The 27,951-nt window shown below is 53.9% G+C and overlaps 2 protein-coding genes across 21 annotated transcripts in view; one reads left to right on the top strand and one right to left on the bottom strand.

The window, feature by feature from the left end:
• Positions 1 to 3,040, top strand: part of HMOX2 (heme oxygenase 2) — a 34,130-nt gene extending 31,090 nt beyond the window's left edge. For 3 of the 4 annotated variants that reach the window (XM_080830089.1, XM_080830087.1, XM_080830088.1), the window contains 4 exons: positions 90 to 207; positions 630 to 1,121; positions 2,045 to 2,171; positions 2,263 to 3,040. In XM_080830089.1, coding sequence (XP_080686215.1) covers positions 90 to 207; positions 630 to 1,121; positions 2,045 to 2,171; positions 2,263 to 2,390 — 865 coding nt within the window. In that variant the 3' untranslated portion in view covers positions 2,391 to 3,040. The remainder of the gene's footprint in view (positions 1 to 89; positions 208 to 629; positions 1,122 to 2,044; positions 2,172 to 2,262) is intronic. The other variant, XR_013968398.1, reaches the window with a different exon arrangement.
• A 152-nt stretch (positions 3,041 to 3,192) lies between these two features.
• On the bottom strand, positions 3,193 to 27,748 carry CDIP1 (cell death inducing p53 target 1). Of its 17 annotated transcripts, none has more exons than XM_080830083.1 (8): positions 27,646 to 27,744; positions 17,379 to 17,545; positions 7,189 to 7,277; positions 6,678 to 6,779; positions 6,384 to 6,539; positions 5,313 to 5,586; positions 5,055 to 5,191; positions 3,193 to 4,109 (listed from the first exon to the last, which is right to left on the bottom strand). In XM_080830083.1, the coding sequence occupies exons 4-7, from the start codon at positions 6,760 to 6,762 to the stop codon at positions 5,080 to 5,082; spliced, it is 627 nt and encodes a 208-aa protein (XP_080686209.1). In that variant the 5' UTR covers positions 6,763 to 6,779; positions 7,189 to 7,277; positions 17,379 to 17,545; positions 27,646 to 27,744; the 3' UTR covers positions 3,193 to 4,109; positions 5,055 to 5,079. The 17 variants fall into 17 exon arrangements, with proteins under 17 accessions (XP_080686209.1, XP_080686194.1, XP_080686197.1 ...); XM_080830068.1 differs by lacking the exon at positions 17,379 to 17,545 and adding an exon at positions 24,559 to 24,702 and having other exon boundaries at positions 27,646 to 27,737; XM_080830071.1 differs by lacking the exon at positions 17,379 to 17,545 and adding an exon at positions 12,410 to 12,562 and having other exon boundaries at positions 27,646 to 27,715.
• Positions 27,749 to 27,951: the final 203 nt, after the last annotated feature.

Raw genomic sequence — 27,951 nt, 5'->3', positions numbered from 1 at the left:
CAGGGGCTCTGAGACTCTGAGACTGGGAAGGGCCAATGCACACGTGTACATGCACCCACGCGCACGCGTACACAACCCCATCTCCACAGGATGGCCGACCTCTCCGAGCTCCTGAAGGAAGGGACCAAGGAAGCACATGACCGGGCAGAAAACACCCAGTTTGTCAAGGACTTCTTGAAAGGCAACATCAGGAAGGAGCTGTTTAAGGTCAGTGACCTTGGTCATGGGTAGGGTCAGGTTGGGGGCCTTAGTCCCGTGAGGAAGATCCCTTTAGAGCTGCTTGGGGGCGGAAGCTGGGCCTTTCTCTACCCATTCTCCGCTCTTTTGACATCAGATTGTAGTTTTCATGAAGCTTAAATAGAATAGCATAGTGGTGGTGTGCTAGAAGCGGAAGTATCCATGTTCCCAACAATTCACCCCGTCATTCCTTTAAGCAATATGAACGTTTCCTGAGTGTGTGAAATGATTCATTGTATCAAAATGGGCTTCTCGGGATTCGGGGTGATGGGGGCACGCTGCTGGAGCCTTCACCTGTGGCTCGTCAGACGCGGGGGCGGTGGGCTCAGGAGAGGTGCTTGCTGGTCGGGGCCCACAGCCCCTTCCCATGGTCTCCCCATTGCCCTCAACAGCTGGCCACTACCGCACTTTACTTCACATATTCAGCCCTCGAGGAGGAAATGGAGCGCAACAAGGACCACCCAGCCTTTGCCCCCTTGTACTTCCCCATGGAGCTACACCGGAAGGAGGCACTGACCAAGGACATGGAGTATTTCTTTGGTGAGGACTGGGAGGAGAAGGTGCGGTGCTCTGAGGCTGCCCAAAAGTACGTGGAACGGATCCATTACGTGGGGCAGAATGAGCCAGAGCTACTGGTGGCCCATGCCTATACCCGCTATATGGGGGACCTCTCAGGGGGACAAGTGCTGAAGAAGGTGGCCCAGCGGGCCCTGAAACTTCCCAGCACAGGAGAAGGGACCCAGTTCTATCTGTTTGAGAATGTGGACAATGCACAACAGTTCAAGCAGTTGTACCGGGCCAGGATGAACGCCTTGGACCTGAACCTGAAGACCAAAGAGAGGATTGTGGAGGAGGCCAACAGGGCCTTTGAGTACAACATGCAGGTACTGCTGGGGCTCGTGTGGGAGGGGGGCCCTCTAATGGTGGCCACCAGCTGTCTGCTGAGCTGCAGCCTGCTAGAAAGTAGGACCAAATAGGCCACAGAGGGAATGAGCCCAGTGATAGCTCCGCTTTGTTAGACAACCTGTGTGTTTTTGCTTTGGGGAGGGCGAGGCCCTAGCACAGATGGTTTTGGGGAATTGAAACTGTCTTCCTCCCTCTTGCCATAGGATTCTGGTCTTGAGTGAATTTCCTTTTTAGTGAGGTTTGCTCTGAAAAGCACCACTTGGTAAGTTCATGAAGAGAACCAAGGAGAATGAGGAGCAGAATTCCATTTACACGTAGCCTTTAGATAGGGCCAAGCCTGGGGAGGCTGATTGCAGCCCTCAGCACCAGGAGAATGGCCGTGGCCGAGGAGCGCAGCACCAGCCCCAAGGTAGGCCCATCGGATTAGTCTGACATTAGCAACCCTCCAAGGGCCACTCAGAATGGGTCAGCCCTGCTGGAGCCTCAGTTGTCACATGTTCCTGTCATTCACGCTGAAAATACCTAGCCACTGAAAATGGCAAAGTGCCAGTGCCCATGGAGTGTTTCAGGGCAGTGCTTTTGTTCTCTCCTCATTGTTTCTGCCTTGGTGGTTTCAGTTGTGAGCCGTGTTGGCTGGTCAGGGCCCAGGGAGGAGCCACCACAGTTGGCAGTGGTGGGAAGCTGGGCAGCACAGGTGTGGTCACACCTCTCCGAGGTGGTGCCTAGAGAAGGGTTAGGTTCGCGTGGGCCTCCTTGCTGCTGATTTGGGGCTGCTCATGTACTGGTTTTCCTTCCTGAGCGATTCTCACTGGTTCTGGCTCCCTCTGCGTGGGGGAAGAGATTTTTCTCTGAAAGCAGACTGTGCCGTCCTCTGATGGCTCTTTGTCCCCTGCTTCTGCAGATATTCGATGAACTGGACCAGGCTGGCTCCGTGTTGGCCAGGGAGACCCAGGAGGATGGGCTCCCCGCACACGATGGGAAAGGAGATGTGCGCAAATGCCCATACTATGCTGCTAAACCAGACAGAGGTAGGTCTTGCCTGTCTCAGACTCTCCTGCCAGGGTGGGTTGTGTCCGTGTTCCCCACTGATGTCCTGTCCCCATTGGTGCCGCCACACAGGTGCCCTGGAGGGCAGCAGCTGCCCCTTCCAAACAGCTCTGGCTGTGCTGAGTAAACCCAGCCTGCAGTTCATTCTGGCTGCTGGTGTGGCCCTGGTTGCTGGCCTCCTGGCCTGGTACTACATGTGAAGGAACCATCATACCACGTTGGCGCCCTCCTCCTGAGTGACTACTGGCCTGCCCCCACCTCCACCGGTGACTAAGCTACCACCTCAGGTGACTTTTTTTAAATGCTGGTTTTGAGAAAACAAGCAACCAATAAAGGCCAGACGCTAAAGCCTCTGCCTGTAGCATCCTCTCTGTGGGCTAGCTGCTGAGCTGGCTGTAGGCCCACCATTCCTGCAGCCATTAGGCCGTGGTACCAGAAGCAGCCAGCTCAGCTCAGTGGGCCTGTCTGGGCATCTGGAACCGGCTCTGCTCCTGGGGCGTCCACACTGCTCATCCTGAGGCTCCTTCCCTTCGTTCTTCCTTGTGTTGGCATTTAGGTGGGTACCTTTCCCCTGATGGGAACAGAGCAGCCAGCGAGCCTAGGCTGCTATAGCTCGGAGGGAGGGAGGGTGGGTGGCTTGGACCCTGCCTCAAGGGCCTGGGGAGCTCCGTCCAGAACAGCCAGTCCTCATCCCTCTCAAGCAGAAACCCTGGGCGGGTGGGCTCGGGGCTCTGTTTAGCCGTGGCCTGTCTCCTCCCTTGACCTGTGTAAATGCTATAGCACTCAATAAAGTGGACTCTGACAGCTGCCTCCCTCTTTCCAAAAGGCATGATTGTTATCCTTCTCAGCCACTCCTGGCCTTCCTGTGTTCCGATCCCACCACCCCTGGTCACCTCACAGCCCTCCACCCAGAGCAAAGCTGCCGTGTCTCACAAATCTAGTCAGAAGTACTTTCCTACTTCTTGAAATAAGTTATTTATAAATAACGATAAAAAGCATTACATGTCTTACAACAATTCATTGTCTAAAATACAAATGTGAACTTAAATATTTTTATTGATAGGAGTCAGTTTTATATATTGAGGATCTGCAAAAGTTTTATTCAGAAAAGGGTTAAATGGTGGGGAAAACTTTGTCTTCAACTACTGACGAAGCCTACCCATTTTCACAGTTCAGATAAGGGGTAGGGAGGGAGCTGGCTCAGAACCTGGGGACTGACTGGCTGCCCCCATTAGCCTTCAGACCAGAAGCCTCAGCCCCAGTGACTCTGTCTTGCTTAAGGGAGCAAGGGTATTTGCCTGTAGGGTGGGGTGACCCTGAGCTCAAGCCAGCGGGCTCCAGCCTGCGGACGATGTGGGTAGATGCCATGGCGTGGAGATGGGTGAAACCGGTGTCAGAGATAGGAAGGTGCTCTTTGAGTGCAGTGAAAGCTAAATCCTGCCTCGGCCCAGTCACAGGCAGAACCCCACGGGTTGTCCACGCTGGGTTTGGGTGTGGTTTAATCAGATATTGTCATCCCTGGGCAGTCAGTGCAGCACAAGCATAAAGACCCTGAGAACTCAAGCCTTAGACCACTTCTAGCCCCCACCCTCTTTCCATCAAAGAAGGAAGCCAGCCAAGAGAGCAGAGGCCCCAGGCAGGGGAGTGAAAGGGCCAATTTAATGAGAAACTACAAACTGAGACCAGCCATGATTCACAGTGACAGGAGGCCATGCAGTGGCAGTGCGAGACCAGGAGAGGGGTGGCAGCAGGATACAGAGGTCCACATGAGCGAATTCACAGACAAACCATTCACGAGATACAGTGTGGGCTCAGGCCCAGGGCAGGTGTCCACCAGGGCACTTCCACCAGGGGCTGGTCCTTCCTTGTCCCTGGCCTGTCCCAGTCCAGTGCCACAGCTGCTCCTGCTGCAGTACCTGCTGTTGAAACAAGCACAGTGACAGCAAGTCAGCCAGGGCCCAGCACCCAGCACTTCCTGAGAAGAGGATCCATGGAGAGAGCACTACAAATCTGAGTGTGCTTACAAGGGGCCTCTTCTCTCCATCACCTCCAGTCCTAGTTGAGACACACCAGCCACTGGGCAAAGGTCTTGCCGATACACAGCAAAGACACGGTATGGACAGATGGATTAGGCTTCTGGGTATTCCTTCTGGCCCTAGCAAAGGTGGGGGTTTGTGGAGGGGTGACCAGAAAGGGAGCTGGACGGGGGCCAGAGGCGAGTCCCTTCTTAGTAAACTGGGGTGCAACATTCACCCCATGACTTGGAGGTATGCTGAGCTCTCTACCTTACCCCAGGGAACTCCTGGGCACTTGGACAGGGTGTTAAGAGTTTGAGACTTCTAAGGGCCAGAGTCATCCTCCTAATCATCATGCCCACCTCTAGCACCCCAGAAACAGACCAGGCCTTAGGACCCTATCCTGCTTGGGTCCACTCCCCCACTCTTGGCCCAGGAGATCAGAAATAACTGTGGCTACAGGTACAGCCCCACTGCAGGCCCCAGGTCTGCTCTGGCTGCTTTTGGTCCCAGGGAAAGTTAGGACCAAATCTATACTTTGTACAGAAATGGAGGAATGAGACCCCAGCAGGGAGACCATGTGAGGAGACTCTTCCCAGCTTCTCTTCCTGATCACAAACACCAAGCAAACCAGCAACACACAAGCTCAGTGCTATCCCCCTGCCATCTGCTGACCCTTGGCCTTAAAATCCAACAGAATTTTTGCCGGAAGAGTCAGATGCTCAGGGAAGGGCAAGCCAAAGAGGACAAGACTTCCAGGGGACCGGTGGAATGGCTTCCATCCCCAAGTGGGAGCAGGGAAGCGAGCCACTGAGCGAGGGGAGCAAAAGCACAAGGGGCCAGACTGACAGCACGGAGTCCAGTCCCGGCTCCGTTAGCACAGGCGCTTGTACGTGTAGATGTAGGCTTTGCAGCTGGGGCATGTGTGCGTCACATCCTTGAAGTCGTTGATGAGGCAAGGGATCAAGCAGCAGCCCAGATCACACCTGAATCAGAGACAGGGAAGATGGGGAGGTTGGACGAGAAGGCACTGAGGGCACGCAGGTCTACTCCAGCTGGGCGACAGGTGGGCCTGGCGCCCACCCCCCAAGCGCTCACACTACCTACCCCATGAAGCAGCAGAAGAAGCCCAGCACGAAGTTCATCAGGCCAATCTCATAGGAGATCTTGGTGGTGATGGCCTGCTGGCAGTGGGGACACACTGTCTGTACAGGGGCGCCCTCGAAGATCTCTCCCTGCAGTACTGTCACTGTGGTGGCAGCCCCTGAGGGAACTAGGACTGTGGCGGTGTGGCCCCCAGGGCCAGGGTAGGGCCCCGGCGGGTAGGGCCCTGGTGGATAGTAGCCCATGGGTGGGTGGGGGCCTGGAGGAGGGTAGAAACCTGAAATGGCACAGAAGACAGAGTAAAGACAGATTGCTGGCTTGCCACCTGACCCATGTGGCCCCCAGCACCCAGGACACAAGGGGAGGCCTCCAGGACCGAGCCCTGAGCCAAGGTGACCACCTATATTCTACCAGCCCTATGAGGACCAAGACAGAGAAGGCACTTGGCCCAGCCAGACATGGCAGAGCCGGGAAGAAGGCCTAATATCTCCTCCGTCTCAGCTTGATGTGTTTGCTCCTTGCCTCTGACACGCAGGGGCCCTCAACCACAGGAGGGAGAGCCTTGCCACTCACCAGCCCAGCCTCTCTCGTGCACACAGGGCTCTGGGCCCCACCGGTGTCAGATCCTGCACTGAAATACTAGGGACTGGCCCACTTTACCTGGGGCCACCTGTGCAAGAGCCCTGGGCCTTTCTTTGGCCTGAGGAGTTCTGAAGAACTGCTGAACAGGAGCCCAGGCCTCCCCCATGGATGTGGGACCCTGGCAAGGGAGAGGCCCACACAGCACCCACGAGTCAGCACCTACCACTGTGCCTGAGGGGCCTTCCGAGGAGCTAGCCCTCCTCCCAACAGTGCCCAGGGCTTATGTGGTTTGCCTACAGTACCTGCACAGCAGTGCTTTGCTCCAGGACACCTTCCCATGTCCTCCCTCCACACCCACAATCAGTGCCCTCCAGCCCCAAAAAAACACTGGGCAGGAAGACCACCTACCTACAGCAAAGGCTGGATTGGCAGCCCAGATAACACCCTGGATGCTGGACTGGGCAGACCCGTGTGCTCCCCTTTCCTACTTACCTGGAGGCATGTAGGTGCCATCTGCATTCATATGCGGGGGGATGAAGCCAGGCTGAGGCACTGGGTGACCCGGTGGCTCATAGGGTGGGGGACCAATGTCTGCGGGGGGCATCGACATGCCTGGTGGGGGCTGCATCACAGCTGGGGAGGTGCGGCCTGGACAGAGAAGGCAGGGAGAGGGAGCTCAGAGGGCAGTGGCGGCAGGATCAGTGGGAGGGCTGCTCCAGGCACCAGCTTCTGGAGCTGGGATGGGGAAGGGGCAAGGATAGGACCATCAGGAACACTGAATCCTACCTGGGGTCGGTGGGGCTCCACTCTTCTCCTCCAGAAGGGGGGCTGTGGGGCCTCCAGGATAAGGAGGGGGCGGCTCATTGGACATCTTTGCTGCTTCTGGACCTGGAAGGAAAGCTGGGACATGAACTAAGTTCCCAAGCCCTGCATGCTCGTCAGGTATGGGCCTGGGACAGTCCTCTGAGCCCCAGCAGCTCAGGTGGCCTTTTATGCCTCCACATCAATCTCTGCGCTCTGGGTGGGGGACAGGGCTTGTAAACTGGCACAGACTCCTTCAGTAGAGTAGTTTAGAGTCACCGGGTCCCTTTAGGCCTTGGAGATGCCCCACCATCACCAAGGATAACCAGGCCCAGAGCCGCCACCATCCATCATCATCTGCACTTCCTGTGTCAAAGCCAGAAGGCAAGGGTGCCCCGTAAGGACAAGCTGGTGAGGCGGACCCTTCCCCCAGGGAGCAGGCTGCCTACACGCCAGAGCGCCGTGTTTGTGGAAGAGGATAGGGGAGACGTTTTACCTCAAATCCCAGGTACTCAGAAGGGGAAGGCAGGAGAGGCTCCTTCCACTGCCAGCCGGAGCAGACACGCAGGGCTCTAGGGAGCTGTTCTGGGGAGAACAACAGGCAGAGCCTCAGCACTAGGGCAAGAGCTGCAGCCACACCCCCCACCCATTCAGCTGGTTCCCGCAGGCACAGCAGCAACGCGCTTGCCCACCCTCCTCCGCTCCCCTCCCCCTCTCACAGCTGCAGGCCCCGTCTGCTCCAGGCTCACACCGGCCCCGGCAGATCCGCGCCCACTGCAGGAAGAAAGGAGAACCGGCTACTCCCCACCCCAGCAGCTCTGAGAGCCAGCTGTGCACACGGGGCCCCTGCCCCTCATTTTTGTGGAGGATGGTGTGGGAAGGAAGATGCGAAGTGAAACATTTCCCTCATGTCTTTCCCTCCCAAGGCTCCCTGAGCACCTGCTGCTGGGCCCTGGGGGAGAAGCAGGAAACCAGGGGGCCTTCCTGCCTTGGGGTTGGCATCCTGTCTCCCTTAGCAAGGCACTTCCTTTTACTCTATTTAGCACAGAAGGTTTGAAATTAGAAGCATTTTGAAGTGAAGCTGTTAATTTTTTTAACTGAAATAATATGAACTAGAAAAAATTATCAACAGGACAAAGAGACACGCAGTGACAGCAGTTCTCCTAGGGCAGCTCCATCTGGGAGCCCCGCCAGCGGGACGTTCAGACCCCCCCCCAGGGCAGAAGGAGCCTAGAGTCAGTTAAGTTTATTGTATGTCACAGATCAGTGGCAGGGCCTGAGAGACCAAGTCCAAGCAACAAAAGAAAAGAAACTGGATGTTAGTACAATTAAAAACTTGGCCTTTGGGGTGCCTGGGTGGCTCAGTTTAAGCATCTGCCTTCAGCTCAGGTCGTGATCCCAGGATCCAGGATCTAGTCCTGCCTTGGGCTCCGTGCTGAGCAAGGAGTGTGCTTCCTCTCCCTTTGCCCCTGCTCTGCTTTCTCTCAAATAAATAAAATCTTTAAAACAACCAACAACAAAAATTTCTTGGCTTCAAAGGGCACCATCAAGAAAATGAAAAGAGCTCACAGAATGGCAGAAAAAAAATTTTTTTTAAAGATTTTATTTATTCACCTGACAGACAGATCACAAGTAGGCAGAGAGGCAGGCAGAGAGAGAAGGGAGGAAGCAGGCTCTCCGCAGAGCGAGAGCCCGATGCGGGGCTCGATCCCAGGACGCCGGGATCATGACCTGAGCCGAAGGCAGCGGCTTTAACCCACTGAGCCACCCAGGCGCCCCATGGCAGAAAATTTTTATAGATCTACTAAAAGACTTGTATTTACAATAGCTATAGGAAGAACTCATTAACCAAAAGACACCCCAATTAAAAAATGGCCAAGGATCTGAATACACATTTCTCCAAAGATAAAAAACAAATGCCCAATAAGCACCTGAAAAGCTGAACACTTAGCCTAAAGGAAATGCAAATCAAACCTACCATTTCGTACCCACTAGAATGGCTACAGTGAGAAAGTAACAAGTGTTATGCATGGAAACTGGAGTCCTCCCGCAGCTGTCCGGCGCTCACACAGTCACCGCGTGACCGGTCATCCTGCTCCCAGGTGCGCACCCAAGAGAACTGAAAACCACACAAGAATTTGTACATGAATGTTCACAGCATCACTAGTCACAGTAGCCAGAAAGTGTCAACTGAAGTGTCTGACCACTGGCAAGTGACCAACAAACTAGTTGCAGCCTCTGGCGGGAACGTACCCCGCCGTGATGAGGCACAAGCCTGGTACAGGCTGTGTGAGCCCGAAAGCAGGACGCTCAGTGGGAGACACCACCCGAAAGGTCCCATGTGGTTGTGACTCCTTACATGAGGCGCCCAGGACAGACAGACCCATACTTGGGGTTGTCATGGGCTTGGGGGATGGGGCGGACAGAGATGAATATGGGGCTTCCTTCTGGGGTGAAGAAAATGTCCAAACTGGCTGTAGTGATGGCTGCACTGCTCTGTGAATGTATTAAAAGCCAGTGAATCGCACACTTTAAATGGGGAAATCGTATGGTAGGTGGATTATTATATGTCAATAAAACTGATTAAAGAACAAAATAAAATTGCCTGATCTCAGCACCTTAATGCAGCTAGTCTCCCTGCAAGTCTCTGCCCGTCTGTGTTCAGTCATGTATATTTTTATGTACTTGCTGTTGTGATAGTTTTAACATGGTGTCCTATATATTTTGTCCATATTGCAAGACCCCATGGGCATCAATTTTAAGACTCCCTAAAATGGGCCCATCACTGAACCCTTATTAAGGCATTTAGAATGCTTGTTACTCTCATAAAAAGCAAAACAAACAACAACAACAACAAAAAACCAACGAAGGAAAACCTCTGGCAAATGCTCCTTCCCCTTCTTGGATCTTCTTTGGTTAAACTTGCCAGAAGTGAAATTAGGAGGACAAAGGCTATGGCCATGTTGTGCCTTTGGGAAGGACAATGGCAATTTACAGTACACACTTTGGAAACAAATGTTATCGCTAATGGGTAACATTAAAATGACACTCAGTTACTTATTTCTTTGACCACCATGAAACAAAACATGTTCCCAAGTGCTTGTATCTATTGTGACCTTCTCTTCTGAGCTGCTACTTAGAATCCTTCAAAGACATGGAAGCCAAGAAAAGATGGGACTTACCCAGGTCACGTGGCATATAAGAGGCAGAGCTGAGTCTAGGACTCTGCATGGCTCTCCTACCACCCTTGCCTGCAGGTCAATTTCGATAGGGCATGATCAAGAAAGGGAAGCCACAGAGTCTCTAAAGGACACCACACAAAGTCCCCTTCCAGACAGGACTGGCTGTATGTGCTGGACCTGGAAGTCCTTGCCAGCCCCCCAGGCGCCATTCTGATGGTAGAGAAAGAGGCTTGTGCTTCTGCAGAAAACTCTGTATCCCGCTGAGTGTCTTAGAATATGGGCCAGCACCTGTCACCAACTCCTATCCTACCAGCATCTGGGATGCTCCTGGCCAGCCCCACTGCCTATCTCACAGCCTGAGCTCACCAGGAATCCAGCCAGGAAGAAAAGGTGCACTGCTCTCGGTGAGTCACTGGAGCATTTTCCAGTGCTAGGACAGAGGAACTAGCCTGGGTCCTCCTGGCCCCTCTGTGTCCAGAGGGTGTACAGCACTTGGGCCACCCTCCGAGGATGCAAGCCTGACCTGCCTTTCATCAACATCACAATTAGCTCCATGGTTTCCCAGAGCACGTGATTCTGCTTCTGGAATTCCATCATAATGATGGTACAAGCCTGGCACTCGGGGCAAAGCCCTTCCATGGTATCCACTCAACTCTGAGCCGGCCTTTGCACCTAGACCAGGCACCGCTGTGCAGCACGCAGACGCCCGCTACTGATCGGACCACCTGCTTCCACGCCTTCCCTCAGCCAGCACGGCTATTACTCCTGTCTTGCCTCCCCTTCACACCTGCACCCATCCTCCAGCTCCCTTCTGCAGCCTCAACCAGGGCAGAGACTAGGGGCAGGACCCTTCAGTATGAAGGAGAGACGTTGGGGTGCCTGGGTGGCTCAGGGGTTAAGTGTCTGCCTTCAGCTCAGGTCATGATCCCAGGGTCCTGGGGTCGATCCCCATGTTGGGCTCTCTGGGTATCTGCTGCTCCCTCTACCTCCCCCTCACCACCGGGCTTGTGCTTTCTCTTTTGCTCTCTTTCTCTCAAATAAAATCTTAGGAAAAGAAAATTTTTTTCTGGAATTCAACCCCTAGTTCCCCCAGTGCTCCCAATATAAAACCAAGGGGCATGCCACAAAACTATGTTGTCTAAGGTGCAATAAAAACTGTTAAGAATGCTATGATCTTAAAAAAAAAAAAAAAAAGTCAGGGCACCCAGGTGCCTCAGTTGGTTAAGTGTCTGCCTTCAACTCAGGTCATGATCCCAGGGTCCTGGGATGGAGTCCCACATTGGGCTCCCTGCTCAGAGGGGAGCCTGCTTCTCCCCTCCCTCTGCTGCTCCCCCTGCTGTGCACGCTCTCTCTCTCTCAAATAAATCTTTTTTTTTCCCAAGATTTTATTTATCCAAAAAAAAAAAAAAAAAGATTTTATTTATCCACTTGACGGAGAGACACAGCAAGAGACGGAACACAAGCAGGGGGAGAGAGGGAGAAGCAGTCCTCCCACCTAGTAGGGAGCCCAATGTGGGGCTCGATCCCAGGACCCCAGGATCACGACCTGAGCCAAAGGCAGACGCTTAATGACTAAGCAACCCAGGTGCCCTCAAATAAATACAATCTTTTTTTTTTAAAGATTTTATTTATTTATTTGACAGAGATCACAAGTAGGCAGAGAGGCAGGCAGAGAGAGGAGGGGAAGCAGGCTCCCTGCTGAGCAGAGAGCCCGACGCGGGGCTCGATCCCAGGACCCTGGGATCATGACCTGAGCCGAAGGCAGAGGCTTTAACCCACTGAGCCACCCAGGCGCCCCAAATAAATAAAATCTTTAAAAAAATCATATGCCCCAAAAGCGAAACAGTTTTCCAATAAAAATGGACACTGCTCAAATGATGCTACAGATGCAGCTGTGGGACTCGAACCCGCACCCTGGCAAGCCTGCTGTGACACTGGCGCCAGAGCATCAGGTACTAGAGGTGATGGGAGGGGCTGCAAGACCCAAGCCCCGTGGTTTATAGTTCCCCACTCAGGAGAGGGGAGAGGCCTGTAATCCAGGAGCTCAGTGAAGTCAGTGTACAGCCCCAGAAACCCAAAACAGGCCTCTCAGCCTCCCGTTCTGACCTCTTAGAGATAACATGGAGAAACAGAATTGCCTGAAAACCCTCCCAAGTCTACCGCACCGAGTGGGCTGCCCTGGGGCCCAGAGGACTTGAGCTGTACATCGCTTTGCACCCTCTGGGACTGCTCAGCAGCCAGCTGGCCAGTGAGGTGCCGACCCCAACAGCACACAGGTGTAAGGGTGCAAGAAGGGGACACCCAGGACCCCAGGGCACAGGCTCCACTCCACACGGGAGCAGAGGTGCTCTCGATGACAGCACATACGCAAGAAGGAAAACTGTTTTGTTTTGTTTTTAAAGATTTTATTTGCAAGGGAGGGAGGGAGGGAGAGCACCGAGGGAGAAGCAGACGCCCCACTGAGCAGGGAGCTCGACGCGGGGCTTGATCCCAGGACCCCAAGATCATGACCCGAGCCAAAGGCAGACACTTAACCAACTCAGCCATCCAGGTGCCCCAGAAAGGAAGATTCTTAAATGAAGCCGTCTTGTCACAGTGGAACCGTGCCGGCGCACAGGTCAGATGCTCCGCCCAGGCAGGCAGTGCGGGCCGTATTCCTGGGACACGGCTCTTCCATGCCTTGCGGGACTGCAAAAGTCCAAGAGATGAGTACACACCTAGAGAAGTCGTAATCCTGACAGCCCCGGGCACTTGCCACGGGTGCTCAACTGTCCTCAGCTTCACGGGGCTGCTACTAGCATCTCCACTTCAGAGAAGGTGCACACACCTCACGTCATACCCAGCGCCACATGGCCTCACAATCAGCATTTTAGGTTTTCAAGGATTTCTCTTTGAGCTTTAAATTCCTGTTTGTTAGTTTTGCAGCAGTGTTGGGGATGCTGAAGAACTTGCCACGTTGTCCTGGATAAGTGACGTGCCACTGCCCCAGTCCCAATGGCTCCTACTTTAGAAGCCACTAGCCCGTGGGAAACAGCTGCTTTCCAGAGGCTGGAAGTCTAGGCTAAGCAGTATCTGGAAACGTGTGAAGAGCGGAGGTTAGGTTACTGGATGGCACCCCGTCACAGGAGCCTCAAGGCTCAAAGTGACAGAGGAGATCGATGTCCCCTTGACTGCCTTTTCCGGATGAGGCTAGCCTGCCAGTAATGGTCCTGACCCTTGCCAGGGCAGGGAGGCAGCGTGGGCCAGGTGGCTGGTGAGTTAGAAGGCTCAAGACTCTTGAGAAGGTGCTCTGGCCTCCAGTGGACACCCTGTGCCTGCAGCCTCTCCACACGTTTGTTACCACGGGCCTGTTTCTGGGAGACCAGCAAGAAAACCCTTAGAATGGAAAGGGCCACAGGCTGCCACAGGGCACAGTAAGGCCCTGGGGATCTGGGGGTAAACTTAGGGGAGCCCCAAGGGACAGGGGATGGTATGCCCAGGAGAGAAGGTCCTGCGTGGGTCTCTAACAAGAGAGAGGCAAGGGCAGGCCTGCATGTGCTCCTTAGCCCCTTGGAGACAGAATGGGGCTACCTGAGACCAGTCTGGCCCTTGCACCCACAACCAACACAGCCTAGCACCCACTGTGGTTTTACACAGAATTATCCAAGTCACTCTAAAATGAGATGAAGCCTGTCCTCACATCTATCTGCAGACCCACTGCCCTGCGATCTCATCTCATTTCCCCAAGGACGGCAGATGCTGGGGCCTCTGGGTGCAGGACACACTTGTGCCAGACACAGAGCCACACCCTTTTTGCAGAGCTGCCCACAGGTCTCCTTCTTGGCCCTGCAGAATTCTGAGTGCCACCGGCTGCACCAGCAGCCCCTAGGGCCTGGCACTGCTCAGCCCTTAGCGCAGGTCCACTGCAGAATAGAAACTTCTGCTCTGCACCCCAATGCTGGGAGCCTCAGCTGTGTCACAGAGAATAACTAGGCCTCACGCCCACAGAGCAGCCCTTGCTTCTCCTCTGATGAGCTGGTGGGACCAGGTGAGAGTTTCCCCAGGTGTAAGGAAGGAAATGACATCCTGAGGTGCCTGCTATGGGTTTTAGGGTTTGGGGCCATGAAACAAGCAAAACTGCCTTATTACCCCAACCCTCCTCCCTTCCCATCCATCCCAGGCCCTGTCTGCATCCCAAACAATATTCTAAGCAGCTACTGAGGACGACAGCTTCAAGGACAGGACACACAGTGTTCCAACGTGGAGTCAGGAAGGCAAGAAGCCACTCCCTCCTCCCATTCACAGAGGGGCAAGGATGTGCCCCATGGCAGTCATCAGTTAATGGGAAAACAGGGCACACATGGAGAGTGTGGCACTTTGGAGTTTCAGCCGTAGGCTTGAAGCTGGTGGCCTTGGGTGAGTTACAGACCGTCCCTGAGCCTCAGTCTTCCTGGGATCTGGGACTAGAATCCCTGCCTCCTGGCCAGGCTGCAGAGCAGTGACAATGACACATGCCCAGACACATGGCAGACTTACTGGGCAGGGGAGCAGAGCACTTTCAGTTCCAAACACAGGTCTACTGAGGGGATGAGAAGGCTCTGGAATTAGACAGTGGTGATGCCAGCATAGCTCTTCCAACATACTAAAGCCGCTGAACTGTACACTTTAAAAGGGTGGACTGTATGGCACGTGAATTATAATTACACCCCCCAAAAGCAAAACCCGCCCAGGTGTGGATAGTTCTGTGTGTGTGCACGGTTATAAATGAGAGATGGGGAAGAAAGACCCCAGACCAAGATCATCGTCTCTGGGGTTTAAGTTTGGCAGCCAACAGCCAAAGGAGGACGAGGCTTTTGTCATTATACAGACTTATGCATATCTTAAGCAAAAAGGCATCTGTGTATTATTTGCATAACTAAAATTTTGAAAGGAATACAATTTCAGGACAGAGCTGTGATGGGCAGCTTCAATTCCTGGTGACAGAGGAGGTGGGTGGGGGTGGGGGGTTCCTCCACCTCCTAGTGCACTAAGCTCAGTGGCTGTCCTCTGGGTTCCCCCCTACCCATCCCAGAGAGGAGTTAAAAGCAAAGACTCTGGGGCCCTGGGAAAGGCCTCTGGCGTTCTGCTCAGCTCCCAACTATTCATCATTCATTGCAGAGAGCTGCTGTTGGTCTAAAGCTGGGCCAACTGGCAACAGCCTACGGCGGCCCAGGCGGGCTGCCCATGGGACCTTGGAGGGCCTGGGCCCAGGCCAGCAGGAGACACTCCTCCCCGGCTGCAGCCACAGCTGCAAACCCAGTTCTGCAGTCTGAATGGTCCTGCACACCGCCAAGGGATACCCACCCCGCCCCCACGGTCTCTGCGGCACCACACAGGACCTGCCAAGGACACACACCGACACTCCCTTCTGGAGGAAGACCCAGACCGGGAGGGCCAGGAGGGCTGGTCTGATGCTAAGCCCCATCTGTGCACGAGTGGATGCTCCTGGAGGGCCAAGGAGGGGTGCCAGGAGATGAGGCAGAGGTGAAGGCAGAGGACAGTGAAGGCAGTGCCTGGAAGGAGGACTTTCGGACACAAATCTCCCCGGGATCTGCTAGAGCAGCAGCAACCCCAATGTTTTGGGTCTTGGGATTCCTTTACACTTGATTACTGAGGACTCTAAAAAGCTTTTGTTTTGTGGGTTATATCTATCAATACCCAACCATATTAAGAATTCTAAAATGAGGGCTTTTTGAAAGTATTTATTACTAAGTCATTACAAAACATCAATAAACTCATTACATGTCAGCATCAATAGTTAAAATAACTACCCTCCAAAACAAGTAATAATGAGACAGGTGGCACTGTTTTCCATTTCTGCAATCCTCTTTCACTTCTGGCTTACGGGAAGTCTGCTGGATTCTCCCGTCTGCTTCTCCACCCAGTCTGTCTGCTACACTGTGGTGGAAGCACGTGAAGAAAACCCAGCTTCCCAAAGATAAGCGGCTGGAAATGGGAGGGGCGTTTAAAGAGTCTCTTCAGGTATGTAACAGTGGACATTCTTCCATACCACACCCAAACCTGACCCAGGTAGTGTCTCAAAGGTTAGCAGCAAGATGGAATTTGAAGGCTTAGTGAATTCTTCCTCCTGTTATGTTATAGTTCACCGGCCCACCTTGCATTTGGAATGGCTTTTACCGACCCATGGTTTCTAACAGCAGACAGGAGTCATTTGGAAAACATCGGTTCACAACATGAGCCCTGATTATGAAGGCCGAATAGTGCTGATGTGCCATACTTACAACTTACTACTAACTACTTACTACTACTTACTTACTTACTACTTACCCCCCACTCAAATCACAGGCTAGCATCACCACCAATATCATCAGCAAAGACTTTAACTACTGGGAAGCTGTCAAGCTTGCAGTGGCAGACACAAGTTTTCCAAAATTCTAACTAACTGTCCCTTGAAAGTCCAATTTTATCATCGGCCACAAAGAGATTAACAAATTTATCACTGGTAACATTTACAAAAACAAAGGTCAGCTGTTTCCCCTGAAGTAGTGGGCTCACTGTTCATTTTCAAGAGAATGTCCACTAAATCCCCAAATGTGAATAACCACAGTTTGTGTATCAGTTGTTAAGCAAATCTGGAGCTCCATGAGAAAGCTAGTTCAGTGCACAATTCAAACAACTGTGCATGTGCTTTCCCTGAGGCATCTATCAAACTCTGTGTGTGCATGAGGTAGGTCTCATGTTTCATCACACAGAATACTAGAGATGTGTAGTTGAGGGTCAAGATGATTTATACAGTAAGACATTTTTACTGCTTTTTTTTTTAAGTAAGACCTGTGGGTATGGTGAGCATCATCACAACCAGGAGGATCCCAGGTTGGCGTCTCTGCCTCGAGTCAGACAGCCATTCACTCCTCGCTGCTTCTGTACCACAGATATGACAGCCAACAAGGTGAGAACAGCCCTGTAACAGCATCTTAGCACTGCCATAAAGAGTCCTGACCTTCAGCCCCCTGGCAGCCCCCAGGACACAGCACCTGTGACCTTTCGAGTACCATACCGCGGTGCCACAGGCAGCCCTGCTGCCACGGAGACCCGGAGCAGCCCAGCCCCGTGAGCCCTTGAGCTTGCTATGGCCACACTCCGGCCCCCGCCTGGCTGTCGTGCAGCCAGCCTGAGAGGAGCCGTTGGACCAGCTCAGGCCCAGTTCCCCACTTTGTAGCTGCGTGACCTGTGACCTCGCTGAGCCGGAGTCCCTCATCTATAACCAGAGGTAATCGTGCCTGCCTCCAGGGGTGGGAGCAAAGTTTAAAATAAACAGTGTGTGCAAAATACCCGGAGCAGTAGCTCCGGACCCAGCACACGAGAACACGGAACAGACGGCACCTGCTGATATCACTGTTTTTGTGAACAACTTGCAGCAGGCACCAAGGCCTCTGCCATGGCAGCTTCTGCTCCCACCCAACTGGGGGGATCCCGGTGTGTGCTTCTCACAGGATCTGGGGTGGGGCCTGGAATCAAACCCCACCTGAGCGGCCCAGCCCGGCAGAGTCCATCTGTGACACGGCCAAGTTGAGGCTGTTCTGCAGGACTCCTGAAGAGATACAGCAATCCTCCTAAGAGGCCATCTCTCCTTTCGGGCAACTTCACAGTCAGTCATGGCCCAGGCAGAGCGCTCACACCCATCGGTAGGTCCTGGGGGACCAGAGCCAAGAGGCAGGATGAGGATCATGAGCCAGGAAGCCCACAGCCTCCCCACAGCAGTGCCCCAGCCCTCCTCTTTCCCAGCCCACTCTGAGTGGTGCCCCCATCCCCAACCACTCAGTCTTCAGGAACGAAGCTGTCAACTTTCTTTCTTAACCAGCAATAAAGTCTGAAAGCACAGGATTCACGGGTATCCTGCCCACCATGACAGACTGTATGACCCTGGACGAGTCAAAAAGACACTCCCAGCCCTTCCTGCAGGCACCTGTGACCAGGTGACTAGGCTCTGGCCAATAAGTCAAAAGCAGAGTGCTGTAAGGAAGGGCAGGAAGGGCCACCCCGGCCAGACAGACCCTCCCGTCCTCTCGTCTGCTGCCTAAATATGGCTGTGACCGCTCCTGCAGCCATGCTTGACCATGAGGTGACCTTGGACACGGAAGCCATACTGAGGCCAGAAGGAGGTGCCCTGGAAGACCAGGGAGACACCGTGCCAGCAGCGAAGCGACCACTTCCCACTTCCTCTAAGTGAGAAAGAAACAAACTTGTTTTAGTTGGTAACTTTGGGTTTCCTAGTAAATACAGCCAGACATATTTCCAGTAATCAAAGAGAAATGGAAAAGCTAGTTTTGCAGCAGTTCTCAAACACGCTATAGCCAGAAATTACTTGTGATTGGTAAATTTCCAGATTATTAACAAAGAAGGAATGCAAGTATCATTAGAAATACGCAGTGCTAGTCAGGCTGAGGGTATGTCAACAAGTAGTCCGTAACTGAAAGGCTCCCAGTCCAGACTTCCCACCGACTTGGCTTTCTCTATCTAGCTCACGCTGCTGCCTCCACACGGGTTCGATGAGTAAGGCCCTTGGGCTGCCAAGTTCTAGCCCTGGAGGGCCTGGGAAATCCCGCCTAAGGCCCAGTTCCCATTGTTCTTACTGATGGAGGCAGGACAGAAGCAGTAACCCCTCCCTCAGAGAGCATCCCTGGTGGCTCTGAATGGTTTTATTTTTCCATGTGAACACAGGCTTATCTGATGCCGCGGGAATTCTAAATACTTCAAAACAAGCTAAAGTAAAGACACAGAAAGGACCAGAAAGCAGATCTTGTTTTCCCATCTGCCCCTCTCATCCCACCCGGCTGCAGGCTCCCTGATCGGTATCATGGCTCCAAGAAGCTAGGACACCAGCCCAAGCCCGTGGCCCCGAGAGGAGGCCTGAGCCCCGGTCACAGCACCAGCTGACAGGACAGAATCCTCACCTGCCGGTGCCCAGGCACTCAGTCCCACACCAGCCATCTGTTCCCCAGCTTTCCGGAGGCAAGATGAGACCTAAGTGGGGTTGTGTGTGAAGGCACACAGCACACAGCCGGCCACACAGTGTTCAGTAAACACAAATTCCTGCTGGTATCACTGGTATTTACGGAGTTGCAAGCAAAACACAAGAAAGAAGTACACAGTTTAAAGAGAGAGAGAAAATATACAGGCTGCTCTTAGGAGCAAAATCCAAAAGCAGACAGGACTCAAGGAATGGTTCTAAATTAAAAGTAGATTTCTAGGAACTCTGATGACAACAATCGTAACTGAACAATTTACATCATGCTGAATTCTTGTCAAAGTCCTGGCAAACCACTGCGACTCCCCGAGTGTCAACAGCAACGGAACACAGCAGAGCGGGTCAGTGCGGGTTCTCTGGGGGGACAACTCCGCTATCTGTACATTCTATATGACTCATTAATTTCCTTTCAAAACATCTGTCCTAGAGCTAAGTGAGCATGTGAGCAAAGATTCACAGGCCGATGTCTGTATGTACAATGTCCCATGTTCCACCAAAGGGACTGGTTACCCGCCTGGTTTACCTACATAATGTAATTGTATTCACCCCCCAAAATGATAGAGACCCATTTTTGTAGGTAGAACGATGGTTTTTTTTTAGAACGATTGTCTTGACACTGCATCATAAAACCGGTACGTGGACGGATTCTACTTCAAAAATACATATTTACGTAGCTATTACACACCAAATGTTAATTGTTTTCTCTGGGTGTTAAGATTTTGGATCATTTGTTTATATACAAATACACACATAGAAGCTGTTACGTGTAGTTTCTAGTTTTTCTAGAATGGGCAGCTCCTTTGATTGGTTTGTTCCCAAAAAAGGCTCACTATAACTGTGTTACATTTATGTGTATTCCTCCTCAGTCCACAAAGGTGCCTCTGACTATAACCTCTGGGAAAAGCAACAGTCCAAGAAGCAAACCCAGGGACTGGCGATTTGCCAGTTTTCTCTCCTAAAGTGGTGTTACGGTCTTTACATTGGTCTCACGGGAGTCTGGTAGCATGAGTCCGTTCTCTAAACCAGGTCACCTCACCGTACTCCAGTAACAAAGAGGCTCTAGATCTGTAAACCTGGAACGTAAACACCATCCAAGGTAGTTCTAGCCTCGGAGACCCTGCCTGGACAGCCAGCATGAGGTCACCTGGCAGAGGAGGGCAGGTAAGAAAAGCCCGGCAGACACACAGGAAACGGAGACAGATCAGGTGACAGAGCTGCACCCGGGGTGGGGCTGCCAGCTGGGGCAGCTGCTGGGAGTGCGGCCCAGGCCTCCAAGCTGGGGTCCAGCACCTCCTCCGCCTTCCTTCAGAGGAGCCTCCCAGGCAGGGGGGAGGTCTCTGGAGCTGGACAGGGGAGGAAGGACAAGTCCAGACAGGAGGAGAATGAGTAGCAAAGGAGGAAAACAGACACAGCTGCAGCCACTAGCGAAGAAACCAGTCATCTGCACCTGTCAGGCAGGCAGGGCTTGGGAACCAAAAGGCCAACTAATTTTAGAAGCAGGATGAGTCTAAAAAACCATCCCTTAGGCAATCAAAACGAAGCCCTGAAAGAAAAAAACCCTTACCTCTGCCCCCCCCCCCCCCGAGCTGACACAGAGCAGTCTTTGACTCAACTCCATTTTAATCAGTTATCTGAAATCAAGATATACCATTCTGACCCACGGAAAAGCACGAGGCCCTACATGCAAGCAAGCCACTTGGCCACTACGGACACTGCCCCCCAGCTGGAAGAACGCACTCTGGACACAAACCCTGCCGCGTCGGTGCCAGCCCCAGAGGGGAGCTTAGCCGCACCCGGGCCAGTGCAGGTCTCCCTGCCCGACAGTGAGGAAGGGTCTGCACATCATTTACAGCCTTCATGTTACTGGGCGTTCTCTCCGGTAGTTTCAACCAACAAGAGCTGGATGGAGAACAGGACTTGCAGCAACCTCACCGGTGCCAGCATGACAGGCTTCTAGAGGTCACCCAGATGGCATCAGTCAAAAGAAAAAAGCCAGAAACCAGTAGATATGTCGCAGATTAGTCACCATTCCTGGAGCCCACTGCAGTGGCTGGATGTTGCCGTAGACAGCACAGTAAGAAGCTATGTTGCCGGACCAATGGAAAAAACCCGAGACAAGAGAACATTCCTGGGCTACGCTCTCCAGTGGAAGTGTCCCAGTGGCCGGGGGCACTCAGGCAAACTGCGCTGCCGAGCACATGGGACCGATGTCTGCGACCGTGACATGATGTCCACACCGGAGAAAGGGAAGGGTGGGGACTTAAGTGCTCTGGGACACGTGAGTGAAGAACAAATCACATCAACAGTTTACATTACACAAAACAGTATATGGAAGTTTAAATTCCTATCACTCTAAATGGACACGTGACCCAGAGAGTTTACTCATGCCAGTCAGGACTGAAGAACTATTTCGGATCCTCTCCTTGGGAAAACAGGAGCTCATGGCATATCTGGTTTGCCTTACTTATGGCCACATGCGATTTCTCTAAGATTCATACATCTCGAGACCACCTTCCAGACAGAAATGTCGTAAGAGAGCACGAAGTCCAAGGCCTCAGCTGACATTCATGACCCTTCAAACATTTACTAAGCACCCGCCCCCAGCAGAGGCAGAGTGCCCTGCAGGAGGCGGAGTGGGCAAGACACCCCCCCCCCGCCGCCCCACTCTCTGAGGGGAGCCAGGCCCAGCTGCTCGGAGAGGAGCCCTGACTCATGCCCCACACACATTAGATGCACCAGGCTCAGTCCCGTCTCTTTTCTCACACAGTCTCCAAACTACACTCAAGCAAGATCTCACACTCCCAACAAAGGGCTTTGCACACCAGAATTCCACCGTGTGAGTTTACATGGATTTCGGTGTGGCCCAAACAAAAAAAAGAGAAACAACTGAAGTGAGCCTACCAGGCTCCCTGCTTTTCCCTTGCTGAGGGCAGGGCTTGGGAGAGGAACGGAACTCAGGGGGGCATGCCGTCCGCACAGCGGCCCAGCTCCTGCACACCTCTGAGCTCATGGGCAATTTAAGGACTTTGCAGGGCAGCTGGACCATGAGGTGTCGGCTCTACCAGATGACCTTACACCCTAGCCACTGAATGTTCACTTGGGAACTCTCTCCAGCTGTGCTGCAGGGAGCGCAGGAGCCCACGTCCACTCCGCTCCCTACCCTCTGCAAGGTACTAAGGCAGGACAGCTGAAAGGCAGGCACACGACCTGTGTCCATGGAGCTTTTTTTGCAGGGCTTGGGGGCTAGAATACAGAAACAGGTCAAGTATATAGTTTGTCAGACAGTGACACATGCCACGGACGAACAGATGAGCAGGGGAGAGTGCTGCGGTGATGCAGTTATGAACAGGGAAGGATTCTCAGAGTGGGGAGCATTCAGGCCAAGATGGAACAGGCCACATGTGCAGCTGTGGAAAGAAGGTCCAGGCAGAGAGAGTTAAGTGCGGACGCCTGGAGTGTGCCTGCACAACCCTGGGAGCTGGGGGCTGGGTCGTGTGGGTGCCAGGGGAGTGGGAGGAGCTGAGAGAAGAGGGGCTGGCCCTTGATGGGAGGGAAGCCAGGTCCTCAGGCGCTAAAGGACACCCGCTCGACTCCGAGTCAGGCTGTCCAGTCTCCCGTGGCTCTCCACTTCCGGCACTGTGCCTGGTGTACTGATGCGGGCCCCAAGTCCTCATACCAACAGGCGGTAGCTGACGGTGGGGGACCAACAGTTCTCAGCCCCCACACCTCCAGCAGGCACGGTTTCTTCATGGCCAGTCTGACTGGGGCACAGAGAACTGGGTCATGGCGTCAACCATACGCTCTCCAGATAAAGCATGTAAATGCACAGAGAAATACACGTAACCGGAGCCTGACTACACAGGGACAGAGACTGAGGCCTGAGCCTCAGGCAGTATAGAATGCCCCAGAGTCCAAGAGCTGACAAGGGGTCACAGGGCGACTTCTCGCCTGGAGCAGTACAGAACTCTTCCAGGCCTAGGAAAGGCCAGTTTTATTGAGTAGAGCCGTCACTATCCAAATTTGTTCTCTTCTTTCTTTCAAGTGACTACCTGTCTGAAAAGCCTTCAGATTCCTGACTCCTTAATTCAACATTTCGTAGGTCCCTCTATGGAGGTCACTCACTGTGTGGCGCCGGGCCTCACGGAGCTGTAGATCCCGCCAGGAAGCCAGCTCACACATAAGAACTGACGAAAGTTACTCAGCAAAACCCAGACAACACCTCATGACAGCAGGTGCTCCTGGTGAGAGAAGGGGCCTCTGTAGAGAGCAATGGGGAGGCTTCGGGTACAGGGTGGGCCCTACAGAAGGAGGGCAGGATTCCCAGTCTGTGACAACAGAGCCACTGTGAGCACAGGGGAAACAGAACACTGTGGTCAAGGGGCTGGCCTCCCCAGGCCAGACAGCAGCTCCGGGAGGGCAGGGACGGGGTATGGGGCCAGTGTCTCCAGAGCCCCAGACAGCACACTGAACACTGGCTGTCCGGGTGGATAAGTAGTGCAGCCTGGCTGGTACTCCGGAGAGGAGCTCTTCCCCATCCCACAGGCCCTGTGCCGTTAGCAGTACCCCAGCCATGAAGATGGACGTGAGAGGTGTTCCAGACTTTTCTCTGGCCCTTAAGCCTTGAACTGTCAGCAAGTCCTGCCAGTACCATGGCTTAAAAAGGTCACAGATCCATTCTCTCATCTACTGCTCAAGGTTTAAGGGCCAAAGTCTGGACTTGGCCTCACGTTCCACACTTCTCTACTATACCCCACTGCAGCCACGCAGACTAATCCGCTCTTCTCCAAATAAACCAAACCCCACCCCATCTAAAGGACCTTCCACAGACCCTTCCTCAACCTCCACACAGCTTCCCCCTGCCCCCCAACCCCTGCCTTTCCAGCAAACCTCGGCCTTCCCCATGACTCCCTCCAGACTTACCTCCCACCCAGAGAACACCAGAGGAGGGCTCCCCCTCGTGGCCCTGCAGGCCCTGCCCAGCCCCTGGCACAGGTGGGATGAATAAGTGAGTCTGTGAGGGTTGGGGTTAGCTAGGCTTCCCATGCTGTTTCCTGCCCAAATGTGCCCCACCCACAGCCACGGGGGCAGAATACAGCCTTAGCACGGATGGAGTCCCTGCCTTCCTGATGAAACTGCCTGGTTTATGGCCAAAATCCAGACAGAAGACCGCCTTTTAGGGTCACAGTCAACTCCATCGAGCACTTTCCATGATGGGGCCAGCACAGCCCACATCCCCCTCAGCCTCACTCTCTTCAGCGCTACTGTGCCCGGATCTGGCAATCTTTGGTAAATCGCTTACTACCTCTGGCCCTTTCCTCCACCGCGAGACCCATGCCTGTGTCGCCTGCTGGCTGCTGCAAGGCCCCGCAAGGGTGGAGCACGGGGGAGGGCGTTGCCAGGCGGGCCCAGAGCACTTACCAAGAGCAGCCGCTGCAAACACGACGGCTTCCTGCGCTTCCCCAGCTTGTAAGACCGCGGCTCTTAATGCCGCTTAGAACCGCGACACGTTTCACTTCCTCCCATAGGAGTAAGGCCGAGAGCTCTCAAACCCCAGCCCAGGACAGCCCCCCAGCCTTCGCTACTACTGAGGCCTCCATCTGCTTCTCCTTCGAAAACACAGACACTGGAGTAGATCTGAATTCAGATGCATTCGGTACAGAGGGAACACACTACGTACCCAGCACGCTCAGTTCTGACTGGACCTTCGTGACTGCTCCTTGTGGTAGAATCCGATGGTGCGGGGTCACCCAGTGGCCAGACCATGAAGGAGCTCACAGCACCCACAGATGAGAAGCTCCAAAAAGATGATGAGAAACGTTTTCTGGAAAACCGATCCGACATTACCAAACGCATCTCAACCACTTTTATGGAAACACTCAGAATGTCACTGGACTTCCCCTGCATTGCTTTGTGCTGGTTTTACTTTGTCTAAATTAAGGGACCCTAATCTTTCTGCACGAGCAGACACGGTCTTCTTCTCACCTGGGTGTTGCTTTTCACCTGCCAAAGATGCAGGTAGTGAGGCCACGGGAGGGCAAACGCCTCATCACACAGCTTGGAAGCAACAGAAGTGCCTCCAACATGGTCGGCTGAGTCTCGACAGTACAGGTCCCAGGACCTCACCTTTATCACCAGAACCTGGTAACTCACAGAGCAGGAGAGGCGCCTGGTCCACAGGCTCCACAGGGACCAGACCTGCATTCCCCTGGGCGGGCTGCCTTCTCAGGGGGGGAGAGGGTTTGCCACAGGCCCAGGCCGAGCGCCCCCTCTCCTCTGCAGCACTGAATAACAATGCAGCCTCTACCACCTCCTGGGGAGACATGCCTGGGAGACCCCTGACTGCAGAGGCCCTCTGTGGGGTTCTAGAAACTGGCACACACCCATTCTCTATACTCCATTTCCAAGTCCCTCTGTGGAGGCCTAACAAACCTCGAGCCTGGCTTTCCTCCCCACTAAGGGCAGACGCTATCCGCAGAGCTCCCCCTGCATGCTGCCTTCTCACCAGCATGACGGTTTCCCTCACTAAGGACAGAGACGTCAATAGAAGGTGCCATAACTCTAACAACCACATTTCCCGGTGTCCTCCATGAATAAACGGATGCGCATGCCCTTTGAATAGTATTGCTGAAGTGGGAGATGGATTTCTACAGGACCTGTCTCCTCTCCCTCTCAGACAACTGAACAGCATTAAACGCGGGTGTTTGTGCCTACAGAACACAGTACCTCAGCCCAAGGGACTCAAAGCTTGTCAACTGGGCTACGCAGCCCTCTTCCCCTGGAGCTTGAGAAAACACACTGAACTAGCAGGTTCAAACCAGGCAAACATAAAATACAAGGAGCAGCAACAGAGTATGCAAGCTGACAACTTGTATCATTTATTGTCACTGCGACCTGCTGGGGCCATCTGACTATTGGGATACATTTCATTAGCACCCCTTCAAAATGTTTTTGTTCCCTGAAGTATTATTGTCCATCACACATTCCATGTTTCTTTTAGTGATTTTAGAACCATGGCCTACTGTTTTCAAATCACTGTTAAGAATACATGTAAGTTCCTTCCTGGTTCCAGAGGCCCATCCTATGGAAAAACCTCCAGCTCCTCAGGGATGGGAGACAGAGGTAACACTTCAATGCCCAGGGCTTCTACTGGTTAAAAGACAATAAGCAAAAATTCTCAGATTCTACTTAATTATATGCATGTTGAATTATTTGGGAGGGAAACAGACTGATGTGCACACTTACTTTGACAAACATGAACAAGATGAACTGTTGATCATTAGATTTGAGAAAAAATACAATAAAATGCTGCACGTTCTAGGTGGTGGTCTATCGGTACTGTGTTAAGCTTTTTCAACTTTTATGTATGTTTAAAATTCTTTGTAATTAAACGTGGGCCGGCGAACAAGGCCGAGCTGGCACGCCTCTCCCCACCCAACTCTTAAGTCAGCCCAGCCCTAAGAAACAAAGTACCCAGGAGAGAGGTCACACTTGCCTACGCATTGCCTGCACACCAGCAGGTCCCACTCTACATACAAAATTGGTATGAATGCTCTGCCCCAGGACCTCTATCCTCTTCACTTCAAGATAACGGCTCTCAACCCCAAATGTGACTCAGAATTATCTGGGGAGCTTATTAAGTACAGTCCTGGACACGTCCCATAACTGCTGAATCAGAACCTGCGGGAAGGGGGGGGGGGCAGCTGCCCAGGAATCAGCCCTTTTAACAAAGGCCCTGGTGATTTCATGGCAGAGGATCTGAGACCCACACTGGAGACACTCCGAGCCGCTAGCTCCTTACCTGACACCTGTTGAGAAGACTCCTGGGAACATTTAGAGGAAAACAGAAACGCACACCTACGAACAAGTGCCCAGAGTGGGTCTCGAAGACGCCGTACGTTCAACTACACCAAGGTCCTCGACCGCATGAAGCTGGGACCGAAGCCTGGCCCGAAGCCTGGCCAGGTCACTGCCTCCCCACCAGCCTTGGCGCGTGCGGGCCGAGTGCTGGGCACAGAGATTTACAGATGTCGCCGAGCGGAGACGGGCGGGGGAGAGAAAGCCGCGCAGGCCCCTCGGGCCTGCCAAGGTCACCGAGGAGCTCAGCAGGGGCTCCTCTGTCCCCGGGACCCTGCTCCCGACCCCCTTTCGTTGAGGAAACTGCCGTCGCGGAAAGCGGGAGATGCTATTTCCCGACCCTTCCTTAGAGGGGACGCGGGAGAGATGATAAGCGGGACCCCGAGGGGCGAGCCGGCAGCCCCCAAGGCAGAGATCCCGGCGCCCGCCAGGGCCGGGCCAAACTGTAACCGCAGCCCCGCGGGTGACCGGCCAACCCAGCGACCGTGCGACGTCAAAACCCCGAGAGCCGCTCTGGATCGCATCAGTGCCCGGCGAGGAGGCGACGGGCTCGCTGCGCCGCCCCCGGGGACCCTTTACCTCGGGAGACCAGGCGCCCGAAGCCGAACGAACGCCGACAACCCAGGGTCCAGGCGCTGGGTGGACGAGACCCTCGGCCCCGCGGGGCTTTGCGCGCACGCCGCCCCCCGCCCGCTCAAAGGCCTTTGGGAGATGTAGTCCGTCCGTGCGCCTCAGGCGCGCTCCGCGGGTCGGGGAGACAACCGTGCCCGACATGCACCGCGCAGGCGCCGCAGGCGGGGGCTGGGGGCTCGCGGTCCGAGGTCAACCCCCTCTCCGGGAGGGCCGCGAGCGCCCAGCTCTGCTCCCGGGGGGCTCCGCCCGAAGCTCTCCAGCGGCCTAGGCGACTCACCGTCCCCGCGGCACCCACGGCTGCCGCAGCTGCAGACGCGAACACCTCCGCAGCTCGCCGTCGCGCGTCTGTCAGAAGGAGGCGGGTATGCTTTGGAGCAGGGCGTCAGGGCGAGGGGCGGAGCCATGAGGTCAGCGCCGGGGCGGGGCTTTGGGCGACACGTGACGGCCCCTGGTGACGTCGCGGGGAGCGGAGGTGCTTCGGCGAAGGTGGGACACGTGAGAGGGTCTGGGACGGTTTTGTCCTGAGGAAGAGTGGCATGAAGTTAGGGGAAGGAGCCGTTAGCGCCCCCTCCCGCCCTCGCAG

Source organism: Martes martes, assembly GCF_963455335.1.
Source record: "Martes martes genome assembly, chromosome: 18".
Classification (NCBI taxonomy): Eukaryota; Metazoa; Chordata; class Mammalia; order Carnivora; family Mustelidae; genus Martes; species Martes martes.
This window is presented reverse-complemented; position numbering and strand designations above follow the sequence as displayed.